The sequence below is a fragment of the Plectropomus leopardus genome, chromosome 20, assembly GCF_026936395.1.
Source record: "Plectropomus leopardus strain MGB_pleo_1.0 chromosome 20, ASM2693639v1, whole genome shotgun sequence".
In the NCBI taxonomy this organism is placed as follows: domain Eukaryota; kingdom Metazoa; phylum Chordata; class Actinopteri; order Perciformes; family Serranidae; genus Plectropomus; species Plectropomus leopardus.
In genome coordinates, this window is record NC_142195.1 from 16,870,317 (window position 1) to 16,885,864 (window position 15,548).

At 36.4% G+C, this 15,548-nt stretch overlaps 1 protein-coding gene across 1 annotated transcript; it reads right to left on the reverse strand.

Moving 5' to 3' along the window:
* Positions 1-395: 395 nt before the first annotated feature.
* On the reverse strand, positions 396-13,927 carry pde6b (phosphodiesterase 6B, cGMP-specific, rod, beta). The gene is made up of 23 exons (XM_042509400.2): positions 13,418-13,927; positions 12,893-13,204; positions 10,591-10,743; positions 8,618-8,707; positions 8,355-8,495; positions 8,177-8,251; positions 8,001-8,065; positions 7,520-7,586; positions 7,373-7,420; positions 7,089-7,238; positions 6,783-6,926; positions 6,029-6,094; positions 5,660-5,809; positions 5,468-5,575; positions 5,204-5,313; positions 4,394-4,481; positions 4,174-4,274; positions 3,940-4,047; positions 3,799-3,862; positions 3,582-3,656; positions 2,718-2,801; positions 2,352-2,505; positions 396-2,119 (listed from the first exon to the last, which is right to left on the reverse strand). Exons 1-23 carry the CDS (start codon positions 13,574-13,576, stop codon positions 2,061-2,063), a joined length of 2,571 nt encoding a protein of 856 aa, XP_042365334.2. The 5' UTR covers positions 13,577-13,927; the 3' UTR covers positions 396-2,060.
* Positions 13,928-15,548: the final 1,621 nt, after the last annotated feature.

Sequence of the window (15,548 nt, forward strand, 5' to 3'; positions counted from 1 at the left end):
TTGGGGTCAGGCACCAGTAGTAGAAAGTGCAGTGTGGACAGAAGTGTCCCCTCAGGACTCGTGTTGTGTAATATTATAACCTTCATTATGAACTCTCTTACCTCATACCATTATATAGGCGAGCACATTCTATTGCAAAATAAGTATGATGGCCAATTGACTGTAGATGAGGTCTTATTACATTTGATTTTGCTGCATGTGATTCTCAAACAAAATTACTCTGTTTTCAAAAAGTTAAACTTGTGATATATCTACAACAAGCAGTGGCTAAGTTTAGTCAGGGGAGAAAAAGTGAGTTACCAAACTGGTCTAACAGTGAGTATCAAGTTTGTGATTTCTGGTTTGTTAGCAAGTTTTAGTTTTAGTATCCCAGCCAAGTAATTCACTCAGTTAGCTCATAAAAATACATTTGCTTTATTTGGGTCGTCATTGTATACATGGAGCACTTAGAGAGGCAAGCTTTAACATACTGTTCATAAAATTAAGTCTATTTAAAAATATTAAGTTTGCAGCATCTTGAGGTACATTTATTACCTAATATTACTCAATCATTGCGGATTCATCCAATCTTTCTTTCCATATGTGAAATACTTGTAAATCAATAAATGGAGGCAAGCATGATTTAAAAAAAAAGATATTTCAATAATTTAAGTGAATATGAAATTGCTTGATGATTTATTTACCGGTGCTTACAAATCCCACTATTAAAAAAAATAAGCATCTATATTACTAGAAAAATATTTTTTTAAATATATATTTACAAAGAGGAAGTAAATGTATGTACAGGTCATTACAAGAAGTTGTTTAGCACTGATTCAAACAGTTCTGTCTGCAGAAATTTACTTGTTCTCCACATTTGTGTTTATTAAGTTTTCCCTTTCCTCTCACATCATGTAATATTATTTTTAGCTATTATAAATACTCCTATTATTGCCCTGTAACACGACACTGGCCTCAGAACTGGACTTGGTCCTTGGGTGGTGTGCTAGGGCTGACCCTTGCTCCTGTTTAAGCTGATTGCTGAAGATGAATTTCCATCAGGGATTAATAAGTGGTAACATTTTGCAACCGTTGCAGAAAGATGGTTACCACTGAGGTATGATTATTCATTCAATAGCAAAGTTAGTCTTATCTGTTACCAGCTAATTTCACCATAGCTTCAACATGTTCTTAATTAAGAAGACAATTGTATTTGAATGAAATGTAATAACATTCTCAGCTACTCTTTTCAGTTTGAAGGCATCATGATTAAGCAACTGCGGGTTTGTCTTACCTAAATTTCTATGGCATCTCCTTCAGTATTTAAAGTAATACTTTTTATAAAATATGCATCTTTTACTGTAGCAGTCTACCTTTGGCTCTCTACAGTCAAGGTAAACAAACTCATTCGTGACTGGAAGGAAGAAAATTCAATTATTTTAAATGTATATGTACAGTAGTTCAATTATAGTTCTATCTGAATGTACATTCTGAAAATCTAAATAAATATTACATTAATGCACAATATATAGTATGTTTAAAAAAACAGCTCAAAACATGATATACAATCTACAGTGACTTGGGCTTTTCAGCACAGAATTACTTGAATAGTATGTTCACTTACATTTTATATACTGTACATAGGTATCACTTATCACTACACAGATTTATGCACAAGTTTTATCCTCTCATTTTTGCTGTGTTTCCCAAAACAAACAATCACACACACGTGCATGCAACATCTTTGCAATATCTTTGCACCATCTGAACTAACATTAATCCTCATATTTCCATTAAAGTAGAAGAAGATCATGACCAATGTTTTTTTGGCTCACCTGGTTAGTGTCCCTTATAGATCAAATATTGCTCTTCTTCTCCGTGTTCAAGTGTTTCTTTTCTGATAGGAACCAGTTTTTGCAAAGAAATACTATGGCGCTGTGCATTCACTCATGTATCCGTCTTCTTGACATTATTGCATTTTCTTCCTCGGCAGTGAGACAGAGTGACTGGCTGTGGTGTTCAGGTCATTCTCAAGTCGTCTGTCATGAGCGGTCCCATTGTGTGCACGGCTTTTTGACCTTTTAGCACACTGAGCAGGTCTTGGAGCCTGAGCCTCCACCACTGGGGTTGTTTGCAGCAGCTGGTAAGACAAAATCATATAAAAGTCAATATATTTAAGGAACAGCAACACAGCATTTAGGCTTGGTTATGTGTTCTGGCTAACACAGTAACTTGGGATGTTGGTTGGTACTCTACATAAACGACACACAATGGCACATACTAACTAACTAACTAACTAACTAGAGCAAACATCACTGCAGCTATTCTGATACATTTCACAGTTGTGTGATTAATCAAAAGAATCACTGCACCTTTACTGGCTGCAGCTGCCTCTTTAGCAGCCTTCTGGTCCTCTAGGACTTTGAGTGTAGCCTCATACTCTTCTTTTTTAGCATTCCACTCTTTCCTGTTATTCAGGATGCCATCCAGCATGGGCTGGATTTGTGGGTGGAAGCGAGAAAACTCCTGAGAGTCAAAGAGTCAGACAAATTACATGTTAATAAAAAACAAGTGTGCAAAGATGAAAACAAAGTCAGCAGATAGCTTTTATTTTGTTAGACCTGCAGGAAACCTCTAAATATGCACACATATATGTATGAATAAACTATATGCTTTATGTTAATTGAAAAAGAGTGTACTATGCAAATTATCTGTCAAAATTAAATATTAAACATTACCTTGTAGACAAACGTGCAGACAAAGTCAATGAAACCACACTGCAGCTTTGGCAGTTCTGCTGCTTTGTTTCTGTCCATCATGGGCTGGTGGGTTTGACAGAAATTATTTAAGGCACTCAAAACATCATATACATCCAGGAAATCAATAACAATAGCAATAGGTAGTGGTTTGTTGTTCCTAAACACCCGACTGACATCAACCATTTTTCTTGGTTTCTAAGAAGTTTGCATTCCTTTTTGTGAATTTATAAGTGTCTTACGTGTAGTGTTATTTATCCGTCTAGTTCGGTAGAAAGCTGTGCAGGAGTTGTAGTCTGGTTAACATGCACTAAAAAGCCAAATCCACTGGTTTCTGACTTTACAGAAACATAACAGTTTCAACAGTGTCTACACCCCTTGTCATTCCATATGTTGAAAAGAGGCCACTGGATAGTTCAAAGTCATTAGCAAACAGCAGCATAGCAAGCAAATATATACAACAGATTTAAAAAAAAACAAATCTGACAATGTTTGTAACACCAAATGCCAGATATTTCATATTATACTATGGAAAATTTATCTGCAATTGCTTAAATAAATAATTAATTGAATGAAGATTTTCAAGCAAAAATGCCAAAAATAATCAATTCTCCAGTGTGAGCATTTGCTACTTTAATATGATATTTTAAAGTTCCTTGTTTGTCAAATAAAAGTAGACATAATGTAATGTCATATATAAAATGATAACTCATGAAAATGATTTGACGGATCACACCCCCAGATAACCGTAAGTAGTTATGTACATATACTAATGTGTGCTTTCACATTTATGCATTTTCAAACAGAAAAAATTTACACATACACGCTAACTATTTGTATACTCACAATAGGTTGTTGTTCCAGTACTGTCCTCTCCAGGTCACCCTGCTCCCAAAACTCTGCTGCTACTGACAAGGCAACCTGAAAAAAAAACACACACACACACACACACACACACACACACACACACACACACACACACACACACACACACACACAGTCATCTGTTTAAAAGTAAATCACTTATTAGATAGCACATTTATTAAATTTTTATGCTTCTCACCTTGCTCTGTACCTCCCAAGGCTTGGTGATAGCTGACAAGTCACATGCAGTCATCATCATAGCCCTGAAAACATTAAAGTAGAGGATCAGAGAAATTTAAAGGAACAAAGAGCTACATACGTACGTGCTTGCTGTACTCACATGACAATTTCTTTTCTGGTTGTTTCTAGAGACATGAAGTCAACCCACTTCTTTTCATCCTCATATGTGTGTGAAAGGTCCACAATCTTCTGGAACATGGTTCTTTTCCTAGCAAGGTACAAGTAGAGGCAGTTTTTTTTTAAACAATTTATCGTTAAATGCTTTTTACAGTGTAAAGATAAGAGAACAAGCAAACTGAGGGAATAAAGTGAGTCAGTAAGAGATCGTGCTGACTTGAAATACAGAGCCAGGTCAGTAGCGATGATGGCGATGTCCATGAGATGGATCACATGTTCTACCTGTCGTCTGTTAAGGTTTACGTAGATATTCAATGACTGTAGATGGGATGAGAGGGATGGCCGTCAGTCATCGTTAGTGAATGCTGAATTTGCTTCCTTTTCACCTCCTCCAAAGTGTAAGTTAGTTATTCACTATTTCAGCTCTTTTTTCTCACCTCGTCAGCTAAGAGGAACTTTCCAAATTCTAGATGATGTCGTTCCAAGATGGAGGAGCCATGTAGCTTTGCCAAAGGGTTACCAGATCTGTCGGCACAAATGAAATTCCTCAGATTTGAACAGAATTAAACATGAGATTAAGAGCAGTTACCATCAGTTTCTAGACTTCAGTACTCATGTAGGGCGGTTAAATTTGGATGATAATACCAAGGTGTTGTTGGCATGTATTGACCTATTTATTACAAACTGTCAAAACATAGTATCCCCTTTCAACTGCGCTATGACTGAGGCTGTGACTACTGGTTATTTTCATCATCAATGAATTTACCCATCATTTTCTCCATTGATTGATTAATCATTTTATTAACAGAATGTCAGAAAATAATGAAACATGCCCTTTTCAGAGAGCCCAAGGTGATGTTTTCAAATGGTATGCTTGCACATCAGCCTACAAAACGTCATTTATTAAAAATAATATTCTTTAGGAAAGTTGCCGGACCATTACAATAGCATTTTCCTTGGGTGAAGGCAACGGCATAACAAACAGCCTATCCTATGCTTAAAAAAGACATATAAATATGTATTTATATGTCATCAATCCTATATTAGATAATGACAATAAGGTTGGCATTATATGTACACCTACAGCATAAAATCATCATTCTGCATTATTATGGCATTAAGACGCAGCAGTTTTGTTACTGGACCTCTCTCAAGGGAGCTGATTCTCTGCACACTTAGCTTTGGATGTAGTTTTGCAAAGTATAGGTTGGACACAAGGAAGCTGAAAAGTTTCCAACAGCACTCACTTGACTTGGTACAAGTTGTTGGTCCCTCTGTGATCAATATCATGCAGGAAGCCGGCAGTTATCATGGCCATTACCTCCAGGTCAGTGTAATACCGTTTCAGCATTCCCGTCTGAGCACACAGAGACACACAGAAAGTGATCAAAGAAAATATATTACATTTTGTGGTAGTTTTCCTTTTTTTAGGCTTTCGTGCATTGAAATCAACATAATGCTTCAAGAAATTAAATAGCTTCTATTGCAAACAGAGTAGAAAATAACTGTACTGTCAAGAGTGTGAACATGGTCTGTCCCACGTTGAAGCCATGACGCCAGTTGTGGTAGGTGATCCTTCTATAGCCTTTACTGAGTGAATACATGAACCGAACCAGCACCTGTGACGAGAGAGCTACTCAATCACAAAGACCTAATGCTTTGTAATTAATCACAATTATGTTTTGTGTGTGTGTCTAGATAACCTCTTGAGGGATCTGGAACTTCTTGACCACCCCAACTTCATAGTACATCTGGATCCCGCACTTCACAAGGTCCATCTCTGAGCAGTTAAAATCTGAAAAGCGGAACTCGTAGATCTCAAACTTCTTGATAAGTGAAGGTAGGTCTTTTTTCTAAGATGAAATGAGAGCAAAAGCAGTGTAAGATAAGAACAAAGTACACAGCACATACGTATAAGTGAGTGGCAGACAGACAGCTCTGCCTGAACATTATTTTCACATAACCAAAGTGTAACACTCATTTATTTGAATTACTCAAATATTCTTCCTCCTCAAGGGTAACCTAGGGTATGAATTACATGCCTGACCACTGAATTACAGTTTCAGTCTTACCAGGATTGCTAGCAGCTCCTCCTCTTCACAGTCTCGGGGTTCAAGGTCATAGAGTTCTCTGGTGTTCTAAGGAGATGAAGAAACATTGTGGTTAAAAGTAAGCCTTGACTAAATAATAAGTACAAGTATAGATGCAGTTATAGGCATGGGCGAATTATTAAACAATGGGTTCCTGGTTACATATATGCAAAGGGCACCACCACCTTTCCAACATAGTAGCAAGACACACAAACTGAGTTGTTGTTTTGCGTGTCTTTGTAGCCATTATGCATCTTTTTTTCCCCCTTTGTGTCTCTTTGTGGTTGTTTTGTGTCTTTTTGTAGGCATTTGTCTTTGAGGTAATTTTGTGTCTTTATTTGTGTCACTTAATAGTCATTCTGTGTCTCTTTGTGGTCATATTAAGTTTGTTCATGGTCGGCATGTGACAGTTTGAAAACCTAGACCCCCCTGATGGCCCCTTAACCTGTAGCCCAGTAGGCTCGTTCAGTAATCCATCCATAGTTAAAAGTCCTCATACTGAAAATACAGTGTGTAACATAGATACTAGACCCTTTCGGATGCCTTGTTAGGGGCCAATGGCTAGTTTAAATTTCAAATAATTTCTTAAATGCAAGTATTGTGATGAAAAATCATAGAAAGGCTAAAATGTGCTGACAGTGTACACTGGAGTTTTAGATAAAGCTAAAACTTCTCTGAATATCCAGTATCAATAATTAATTAATTAAAAGGTGGAAAAAGATGATACAGTACTGACCAGGATATTCTGAATCTCATCATCCCGACATTTGACATGGTAGAGCACCATGTCTTGAGCGATGTCTTTCCGATTCTCCAGCTTATTCATCTTGTCGTAAGTGTCCGTGTTCAAAACAGACCAACCCAGGAACTGTGTCAAAGCCTGGAAACAGGGATCAAGATCAGCACAATATGCACAGTAGGTATCAGGAGAAGATCATTCACAGGAAAAGTCCATGTTTAAAAGCTTGGTAGACTGTCCTACAAAGATAACCTGTGCTAGATAATAGCCTTTAATTAAGTAGCAGAATTCATGTTAATATACCTCCATGAGCTGCTCATCCTGATCATCAAAAGGCTTTCCATCTTTTCTGTTGTAAAAAGTGGCCACACCAACTATCTCTTCTTTTTTGTTGACAATTGGCAGTGAGAGAACGTTTTTTATGGTCCACCCGCTGCTATCGAGCGGCTCAGTCTGCAACATTGGGGCAACAAGCAAAAACATTTCATAGGTCTGGTACATGAACAACTCTGAACATCTCTGGACTGATTTTTGGAAAGTTTACGCTTTAGCTTTTCAAATGAATATAGCCGTCGTAAGTCTATTACCTGAAACTCGAACGTCTCGTCAGCAGCTGCATTCATAATGTTACAAATCTGAAGAGCACAAATAAAAAAAAGATTGATCGTGTTGGCATTCATTTGGTGTCCAACTGATGCAACAGCTTGATGGTAATTTAATAAAAAGAAACTCACAAAACCGCTCTCAGCTACGTAAGTAGGCAGGCCGCTACACAGGGCCCAATGATCTGCAGGCGGATTGCTGTGTGTCAGATGGGCAAGTAGAAAAGTTAGCAGAAACTAGCAGAGATTGTGTCCAAACTGGGATTGGGGTAGTGCTCCCTTTTCTCTGCTGTGTTATTAATGTTTATAAATAACTTCAGAGCAGAAAAGTGGAACCCCCCAAGTTGAATCACGACAAAATTACCTCAATTTGTCTTCTCAGATTCGGTCAATTTAAAATTTTAAGGCAACTCGGACACCTACTTTTTAAAAGTTAAAACAAATAGTTTTCTTTCAGAGTGTAACGGACGTTCATTTATATGTAAAAGTTATGCCCTCAAGTTTTAAATTACAAGGGGTGATTTTTTAGTATTTTGTTGTTTAAATATTAATTAATTAGCAATTATTAATTATTGTGCTAAAACAAAGAGTCAAATGAAAAAGATTTACTCACGGTATTACTTTGATGTCTTCTTTGCCATGTAGTATATAATCAATCACTTTGTAGAAGATTACCTCCTGGAAGAAAAAAATAAAACATATTTAAGAAAAGACCAGAGACAAAGTATCTACTGCCAAGCAGTGTTGACAATAATGCTGGATACATAAAGTAAAAACTAAAAAAAGTACCCTGCCATCAGGAGTAACAGGGCCAGAGTAAGGTGCCTGCTCTCCCATCAACACTGGCCAAATATCAAAGAACTCCTGTGAGAACATAGACAAAAAAAAATGCAAAGAAAAAGTCAGTGCTTCATGGTGACAAATGCATGAACGCAAAACATGGGATGTTAAATTAAAGACGCGGTACCTTCTCCTTTGTCATGTCTAGTAAACCGACAGAGTAACGGTCACAGTTGAGGTAGGCTCGGACTGTGTACAAGGCCTTGTGAAACTGTCGCTCAATGTCTGTCAGCTCTTCAAACACCTTGTTGGCAGACCAGAGCAGCAACTAGGGAACATAACGCACATACAGCAGTCATGTGAAGCATGCAGTTCGGTGTTCAGGCAATAATTCTGTATCTGAGTGGGGTAAAAACTCTCTATTAAAACATGTGGGGTAACTTCCTTCACCTGTCCTTTACGTGTCTCACAGCTGTGGAGGTAACTCAGGTGGTAGATCTTCAAGTTTAGTGTGGCAATTTTCAGATACTTCAAAAAAAGCTAAAAGGACAAACAAGAGAAAAGAGAGCAATATAAGTACATGTTACAACACATGACAGATAACATACAGGATATATTATGGTAGAAAACATGGTGGGCAAATTAAATTGGCCCCGAAATACCACATCAATTTGGATCAAGCAAGTTCTTTGCTCATTGCAGAAAATACTGTACGAGTAAAATTGATCTCAGCTGAGTGAACATGATCTGTGCTTTGACACATAACCCTAAACCTAACCCTCACTGATTAGCTGACTATACAAAGTAAACATCCGTAAAGTATTAAAACCACAGTTTGCAAAACAGACACACGACTAAAAGTTTACTTCAGAATTCTAATTACTAAACATCATGACAAAACTATAACTACTGTTACACATGTTGGTTTTTTTGGGGTTTTTTTTTTTTTTTTTTACAAATCGTCAACAAACCATTGAGTTTCTTCATCTCTAATGAACCAATTTTGTCATTTTTCTATCTCCACTCAACTTTTTCTTTTATCCTTCTTTAGTTTCTTCCATTATCTGTTCATATTAGACTCTCATCTTGGATATGTATTAAAAGCAACACTGACATTTAATGACTTCATAAACAACAGACATGTCTGAATATTCTTTATAGGTTCATTTAAAAGGTGATGACAATACTCACATAGATAACACCCTTGACAAATACAAATACAATTAAAAAATGCATTAAATGCACTATGAAGTGTGTATTTATTTATAATTGTTTATAGCAATATTCCTTCTGAAGTATATGCTATTGAATGCTACAGAGCATATCTTGATATCTGCTGCTGTCAAACAGATTATACACTGTACTAAGCTTTTATTTATTTATGTTAATGATATCACAACCAGTCCTATGGTTCCATGCTGTTAATTATGTGAACAACACTTTATAATAACATCATTAATAAATGGTGAATTGATAGTAGAATAAACTTTAGTAAATTATTGTTTTATTTTAAAATAGTTATAATGATCATTAGTACTGTTTACTGTTTATAAGTAGTGTTATAATGTATAATATTTTGATGGTTAATTGTTGCACATATTATAGCATTTTATGTACTAAATAAAGTATTTGTTAATAATTGGTTTGTTAACTGTCTAAACATTATTGAGATGGCTATTATACAGTTGCAACTGATGATTATAAAAGGTTCATTAAAAAAATGCAGGCATTCAAATAATGTTTGTAGATCAATCTACAGATTAATTTTTAATTTAATTAATTTTTATAGGTTTTTTACAAAATATTTCTGAATGGTTTACATATCATTCTGTGATCATACTTTATATAGCCTATGAAATGTTAAAAGAAATGAAGGAAATAAGAAATTATGGCATTGCTAATGAATAGCAAACATTATTGATTATTTCATTGGTTGTCAGCAGTAAAGTAACTTTTAACTAATGTTTAATTAAATATGAATTTACCATTTATTAGTGATCATTCTAAAGTCTTTAAGCTGCTGTAGATCTAAGTCCATAACTGACTTGACCACCTCAAGCTTATTTCATTTTTGAAGCTTAGTTTATTCTTAATTGGGATTAATGACCTAGCATATGTTGAACACACACTGATGCCACTCGTAGAGACTTTAATGATCAACCACTCGTCTTGAAGGGAATTCCCTCCCAGCTGTAGTGACATACTGATGGCAGCTGTCTTTAAGAGTTGTCATAGAAATTTGATATAATATATAAGACTTAGTTTAGGTCTTAGAAACAGTTTCTATGCAATAGTTTATGCTGATCATTTACCCTGATGTCTTTGGTAAGGCCTCTGTACGTCACAGTGTATTGCTCTAACCTTATATGGGCTTTAGCTGTATGCGATTTGTGCATCAGTGCTAATAAAGTTGCAGGACTCACATCTTCATCCTCAGCAGTGAAATGTGGTCCTGTGGTCTTGTTCAGAGCCATGATCACAGCCACCATGTCTTTGCCGTTGAGGATGGGCGCAGCCAGAATGTTTTGAGTCTTATATTCTGTGAGCTCGTCCACAAATGAGCTGAAGTGTTGGTTCTAAAAGACAGAAAATGCAGGTTTTGAGTGTAAATATGAAGTATACTTGCAGGACTTTCATTGCTTGCTTTCACTGCTATTATTGCATACGTCAAAGGAAAAATGTTTTGAAGGAGACATTTGGTCCAAAATTACATTTATTGCTTGTGTAATATGCAGTTATTGTACTCTTGTTCCTAATCTTTATTGAGATATGAAACATTAACTGCCTCCAATTTAGTACTTCTATGACAGAGACTGATTGTCTTTTTTGGTAGGTAGGTAGTTCTAGGCCTCTAAAGTATTAAAGTTTGGACTGAACCAGTAACCCAAATGACAAATTACTTAATTAATCCATTAAACATTTTCTTTCAGATTGACATAAAGACAGTGTCCCAAAACTAACATTTAGGTATTTATTTTAGTTCAGATATCAGTTCTGAAAATGTATGCAAAAAGTGCATAATGCTTAGATAATGCTTATCTAACAAAATAAATATAAAATTTTAGAAAACTTTTGATTAAAAAAATTGTCTCAGTGTAAGTAATTGATTGGGGAAGTTTCATGGTGATTCACCTTTAACGTCTCCCCTTTAGTATTAGTTTAGTGTGTATGAAGGCAGTGTCAATTAAACTTGTTTTGATCTGTTTTAGATTCCTGCTGACTGCTGACTAAATGCCAGAAGCGTCTAATCCACAGCTAGAGCAGAGGCTGATGGGATCTGGAAATAACTGGATTATGTCTGACAAGGGGATTTACACTCTCACTTGGTCAAGTATAGATACATGTCTCTAACTCTTCCTTCACTTGTCTGCAGCTATGATAGGTTTAAAGCACAATATAATTCATGGAAACATACAGATTCAGTAAGGCCATGGCAAACTCAAACACTACATCTGATGGAGTTACAGTTAAATATACGTATGGAAAAAAAATCAAATCAATCACAATGTTTTTTGACCAAATACTTTGAAATTGAGTCAATATTGTAGAAATGACTATAGGTGCTCTCATGAGACTTTTGAGAAATAATCATCAGTAATGTGTGATATAATGACTACATGGGTACAGGCAAAAAACAGAACAGCTAGAAGAGACTGGTAAGTTCAGAAAATCACATCATTTTACTGCAATGCAGCCTTTAAAACCTGGTAAAAACACTTATATATTATGATATCCAAAATCTAAGGTGGTATCTAGTCTCACATCACAATATCAATATAATATAAATATATTGCCCAGTCCCAATTTAAATGTTGCCCTTTATTATTTCATTAATTCAATCAGTTTAACTGTCATATGAAACCACAAATGTGACTTTGTGAAATTAAAACCATGTCTCAACTGAGAAGAACAATTCAGTTGCCATGGACACCATAGCCTTATTGCCATTTTCAAACACAACTTATGAATGCTTGTCCATCTGCGACATGTTATTTCACATGCTATTTTTAGGTTTGAACGGTATCCGCATCACTGGGATTACTTCTGGGGACAAGAATATTCTCCAGCGTATTCCTTCAGCAGCATGCTAGTTGTGCTGAGTTTTGATTGTCCTTGGAACATCATTATGTCGATGCAAAAAGCATACACAAATCCAATTTTGCCCAGTTATCAAAATTGCCCCAAACTGTACATAAGAACCAGATATATTTGAGGGAATCATACCAAAGGATAAATATGGAAAAGCCTTGCTGCAACTTTTCTTAACATAAGAAAATATGAAAAGATTCCCTCACAATAACCTCAATGCTGTTTTTTTGTGTTTCGCACTTATATTTTTACATAAAACTGTGCCAAGTGCAGTTTTGTCTTATCTGCATGTCATATTTTCAGCAGGACTTCTTAGAGCACAAAGCGGCTGAGTCACATTTAATTGAGTTAATTATGTCACTCTTACAAGCTACAATGGCTTTCAGAAACGGGCTTGCTTCCTATGAGATTAAGATTTAACTGTCAAGAAGATAAACTTTTAATTGTTAGTTAAAGCCACGTGTGTGAGATTTGAAAATTGAAGGGTGTGGTGCCATCTGATGGTAATATCATAAACAACACTGACAGACAGCAATGCAGATATGCTCAACATCTGCACTCCAACCAGTAAGACCTTGATCACTCTAACTTTATGATAACTGAGCTTTGGTGCATTTTATTCCATTCCCCTCTTACCTCTGAGACGTCTTTCACATTAACACTCTTCTTGGTCAGAGCCACGTTGCCGACGATTCCCATGTCTAGTGGGTAGACAATCTCAGAATCTGGGGGCACCACACAGTCCTCCAGCACCGCCTCTGTGTTGACATTGAAGAGCCTCGTGGCGAGCTCTCCAATGCCGTTCCGCTGCCGGTACATGAACAAGCTGCAACGGTCTGCGTGGATGAGCGCACTGATTCTCTTCAGTATCTTGAACACCACCTTTTCCACGTTGATGTTCTCCTGCATGTCTTTGATCAGGTCATACATGATTTGGCTTTCTTCAACCTTAAACAGAGCAAGAAAAGCCCCTTTTTAAGAATTTGCTTTCAGTAGGCCTAGAGAAGATCAGGACTTAAATAAATACTGAATTTTGTCAGAGGTTATATGAAAAGGTTTACATGGGGTAACTCAGCCTGCTCAACTATGGCAAAACTTGATCATGAGTCTCTATCTGCCCCTTTTTTCTTAACAAACTTATAGTAAAATAATGTAACTTACCTGGCTGAGCTCTTGGAGCTGGCTGAAGTCGATCTCTTGCTCTGAGAGTCCTGACACATTCGATATGGAAGTAGGGCTCATCTTCTTGGCAAAGTACTGTTTAGCAAATGCAGGGTTCTCTTGGAGGAACTTTTCCACATCTTCCTTTTGCGCAGCCATTCTTCCTTCTTCCTCCTCTTCTCCCAAATGTTCCTGTGTTCTTCCTCTTCAGTTCAGTGACCGTCTCCTGCTTGGTCCAGTGCTGCCCCCAATGAGCTAATTCCAACTTTGTCGAATAGAAATAAAATAATAAGCAATACTAGGGACGCTGCTACAAGTTTACCTACCTAATCCCCTAAAGAAAAAGAAAAGAATCCTACCCAGGAATTACACAGAAAAAAAGGGGAAAATAGAGGTGGACACATTCAAATGCAGGTAAAAAATAATCCCCCGTTAGTGGGATGAGTGGACTGAGTGAGGGAGAGCCCTGAGGAGAAGGCAGAGGGCTGAATCCAAACAATCCTTCTGTCATCAGCAGATAGTGCTGAAGGTTAGCAGGGATCTGCCTTTGCTAAACTTGTCAGCTGATCATCTGGTAACGGATGTTGGGGCCAAATCATCCAGCCGCCGTGTGCTGCAGTACATGTAGTACCTTTGTAACGGCACTGCTAGATCAAATAAATCTAAAAATATATATATTAAAAACATACTACATGTAAAAGATTTCACACAAAAGCTGCTCAAAGAGAGAGATATGCAATCTCTCTTTTCACAGCACTCTTGAATTCTCAGTTTAACTGTTACATCAAATGATAAAATATATTTATATATTTTCAAAGTAAACACTTTATGTAGATTTGAATTTGATATGTATGTAGCTCTTTTAGTCTACATAAATATTTGTAAAAACAGCGCAAAGCGAACAATATAACTAATCAGCACATGTCAACCACAGACCAAATGACACTACTTCCAACTTAGACCCTAAAGCAGACAAGAATAACACTCCTAATTAAATTTGGAAAATAAGGAATCACAATTTGGTAATGCCTGTAATTCTGGTAAATTTCCTATCAAGTATGTGATAAAAAATAAGGAATATAAGATACACATTGTACATTCCTGAATATTTTTAGTTTATTCTGTAACTCCAATTTTCTTTTTCAGTTTAAGCATACAGTATACTGTCTCTATCTCTCTCACACATGCAGGTCTACCTGTACAAGCTCTTTAAGTCCTTATTAAACAAGGCCTCATCTGGCATAAAGCCCTATTTAGTTAGGACACTAGCTGATTATCTCAGCACCCCAACTCTCCATCTCTCTCTACATGCAATCTGTAATGCAGTCTTCCCGCAGTGTCTTTCTCAGTTTCCACATCAATGACTGTCATTATCATATTTAAGAGACTGACAGTAAGTGATATCCTGAGGAGGCTGGATGCTAGAAACTATGTAATTTAACATGTGTGATACAGTATGATAGTACTGTCAACAACAAACAGACACAAAGTGGAAGAAGAGCCATGTTTTCTGTAAGAAAGTTAATTCATTTAGAGTAGGGAGGACCTGTCTATAATAAGGTTACATAAACACCTTAAACAAAAGGTCAAATAGATAATCTGCTTCCACTATAACATATTACAGCAGGTCCAGTGTGTGTGTGTGTCTGTGTGTGTGTGTGTGTGTGTGTGTGTGTGTGTGTGTGTACGACAAAGAAAGAGTGAGTGACGGTAATAAGCTAAATGATGATATGAGATTTGAAAGTCTGAGATGAATCATTCTGGCATAATTTCATCACAAATTTGGGTCAAATGTGAGCGGGGCTAATGTGAAATTTGTTGACACGTGCTAACCAATAGTTAAATTATAAATTGAAACTATGACTGTATTCTGAGAAATTAAAACTATTTTAAATTTTTTTTTTTTTTAAATTTAGTTTAGAAAAAAAGTAACCACATTCCTACTGATAAATTGCTTTTAGAGATGGACAGCTTTTAATTGTTCATGTGTTCTGGTTATTTTTTCGAGTAACATGTTCAAATTTGTTTCTGCATAGGTGGCACAATTGCACAACATGACTTTAATCACAAATGCTCTGAATGAGCAAGTCCATTGTTACATGTTGTTCTACTTGTTTAATGTTCAAGACCC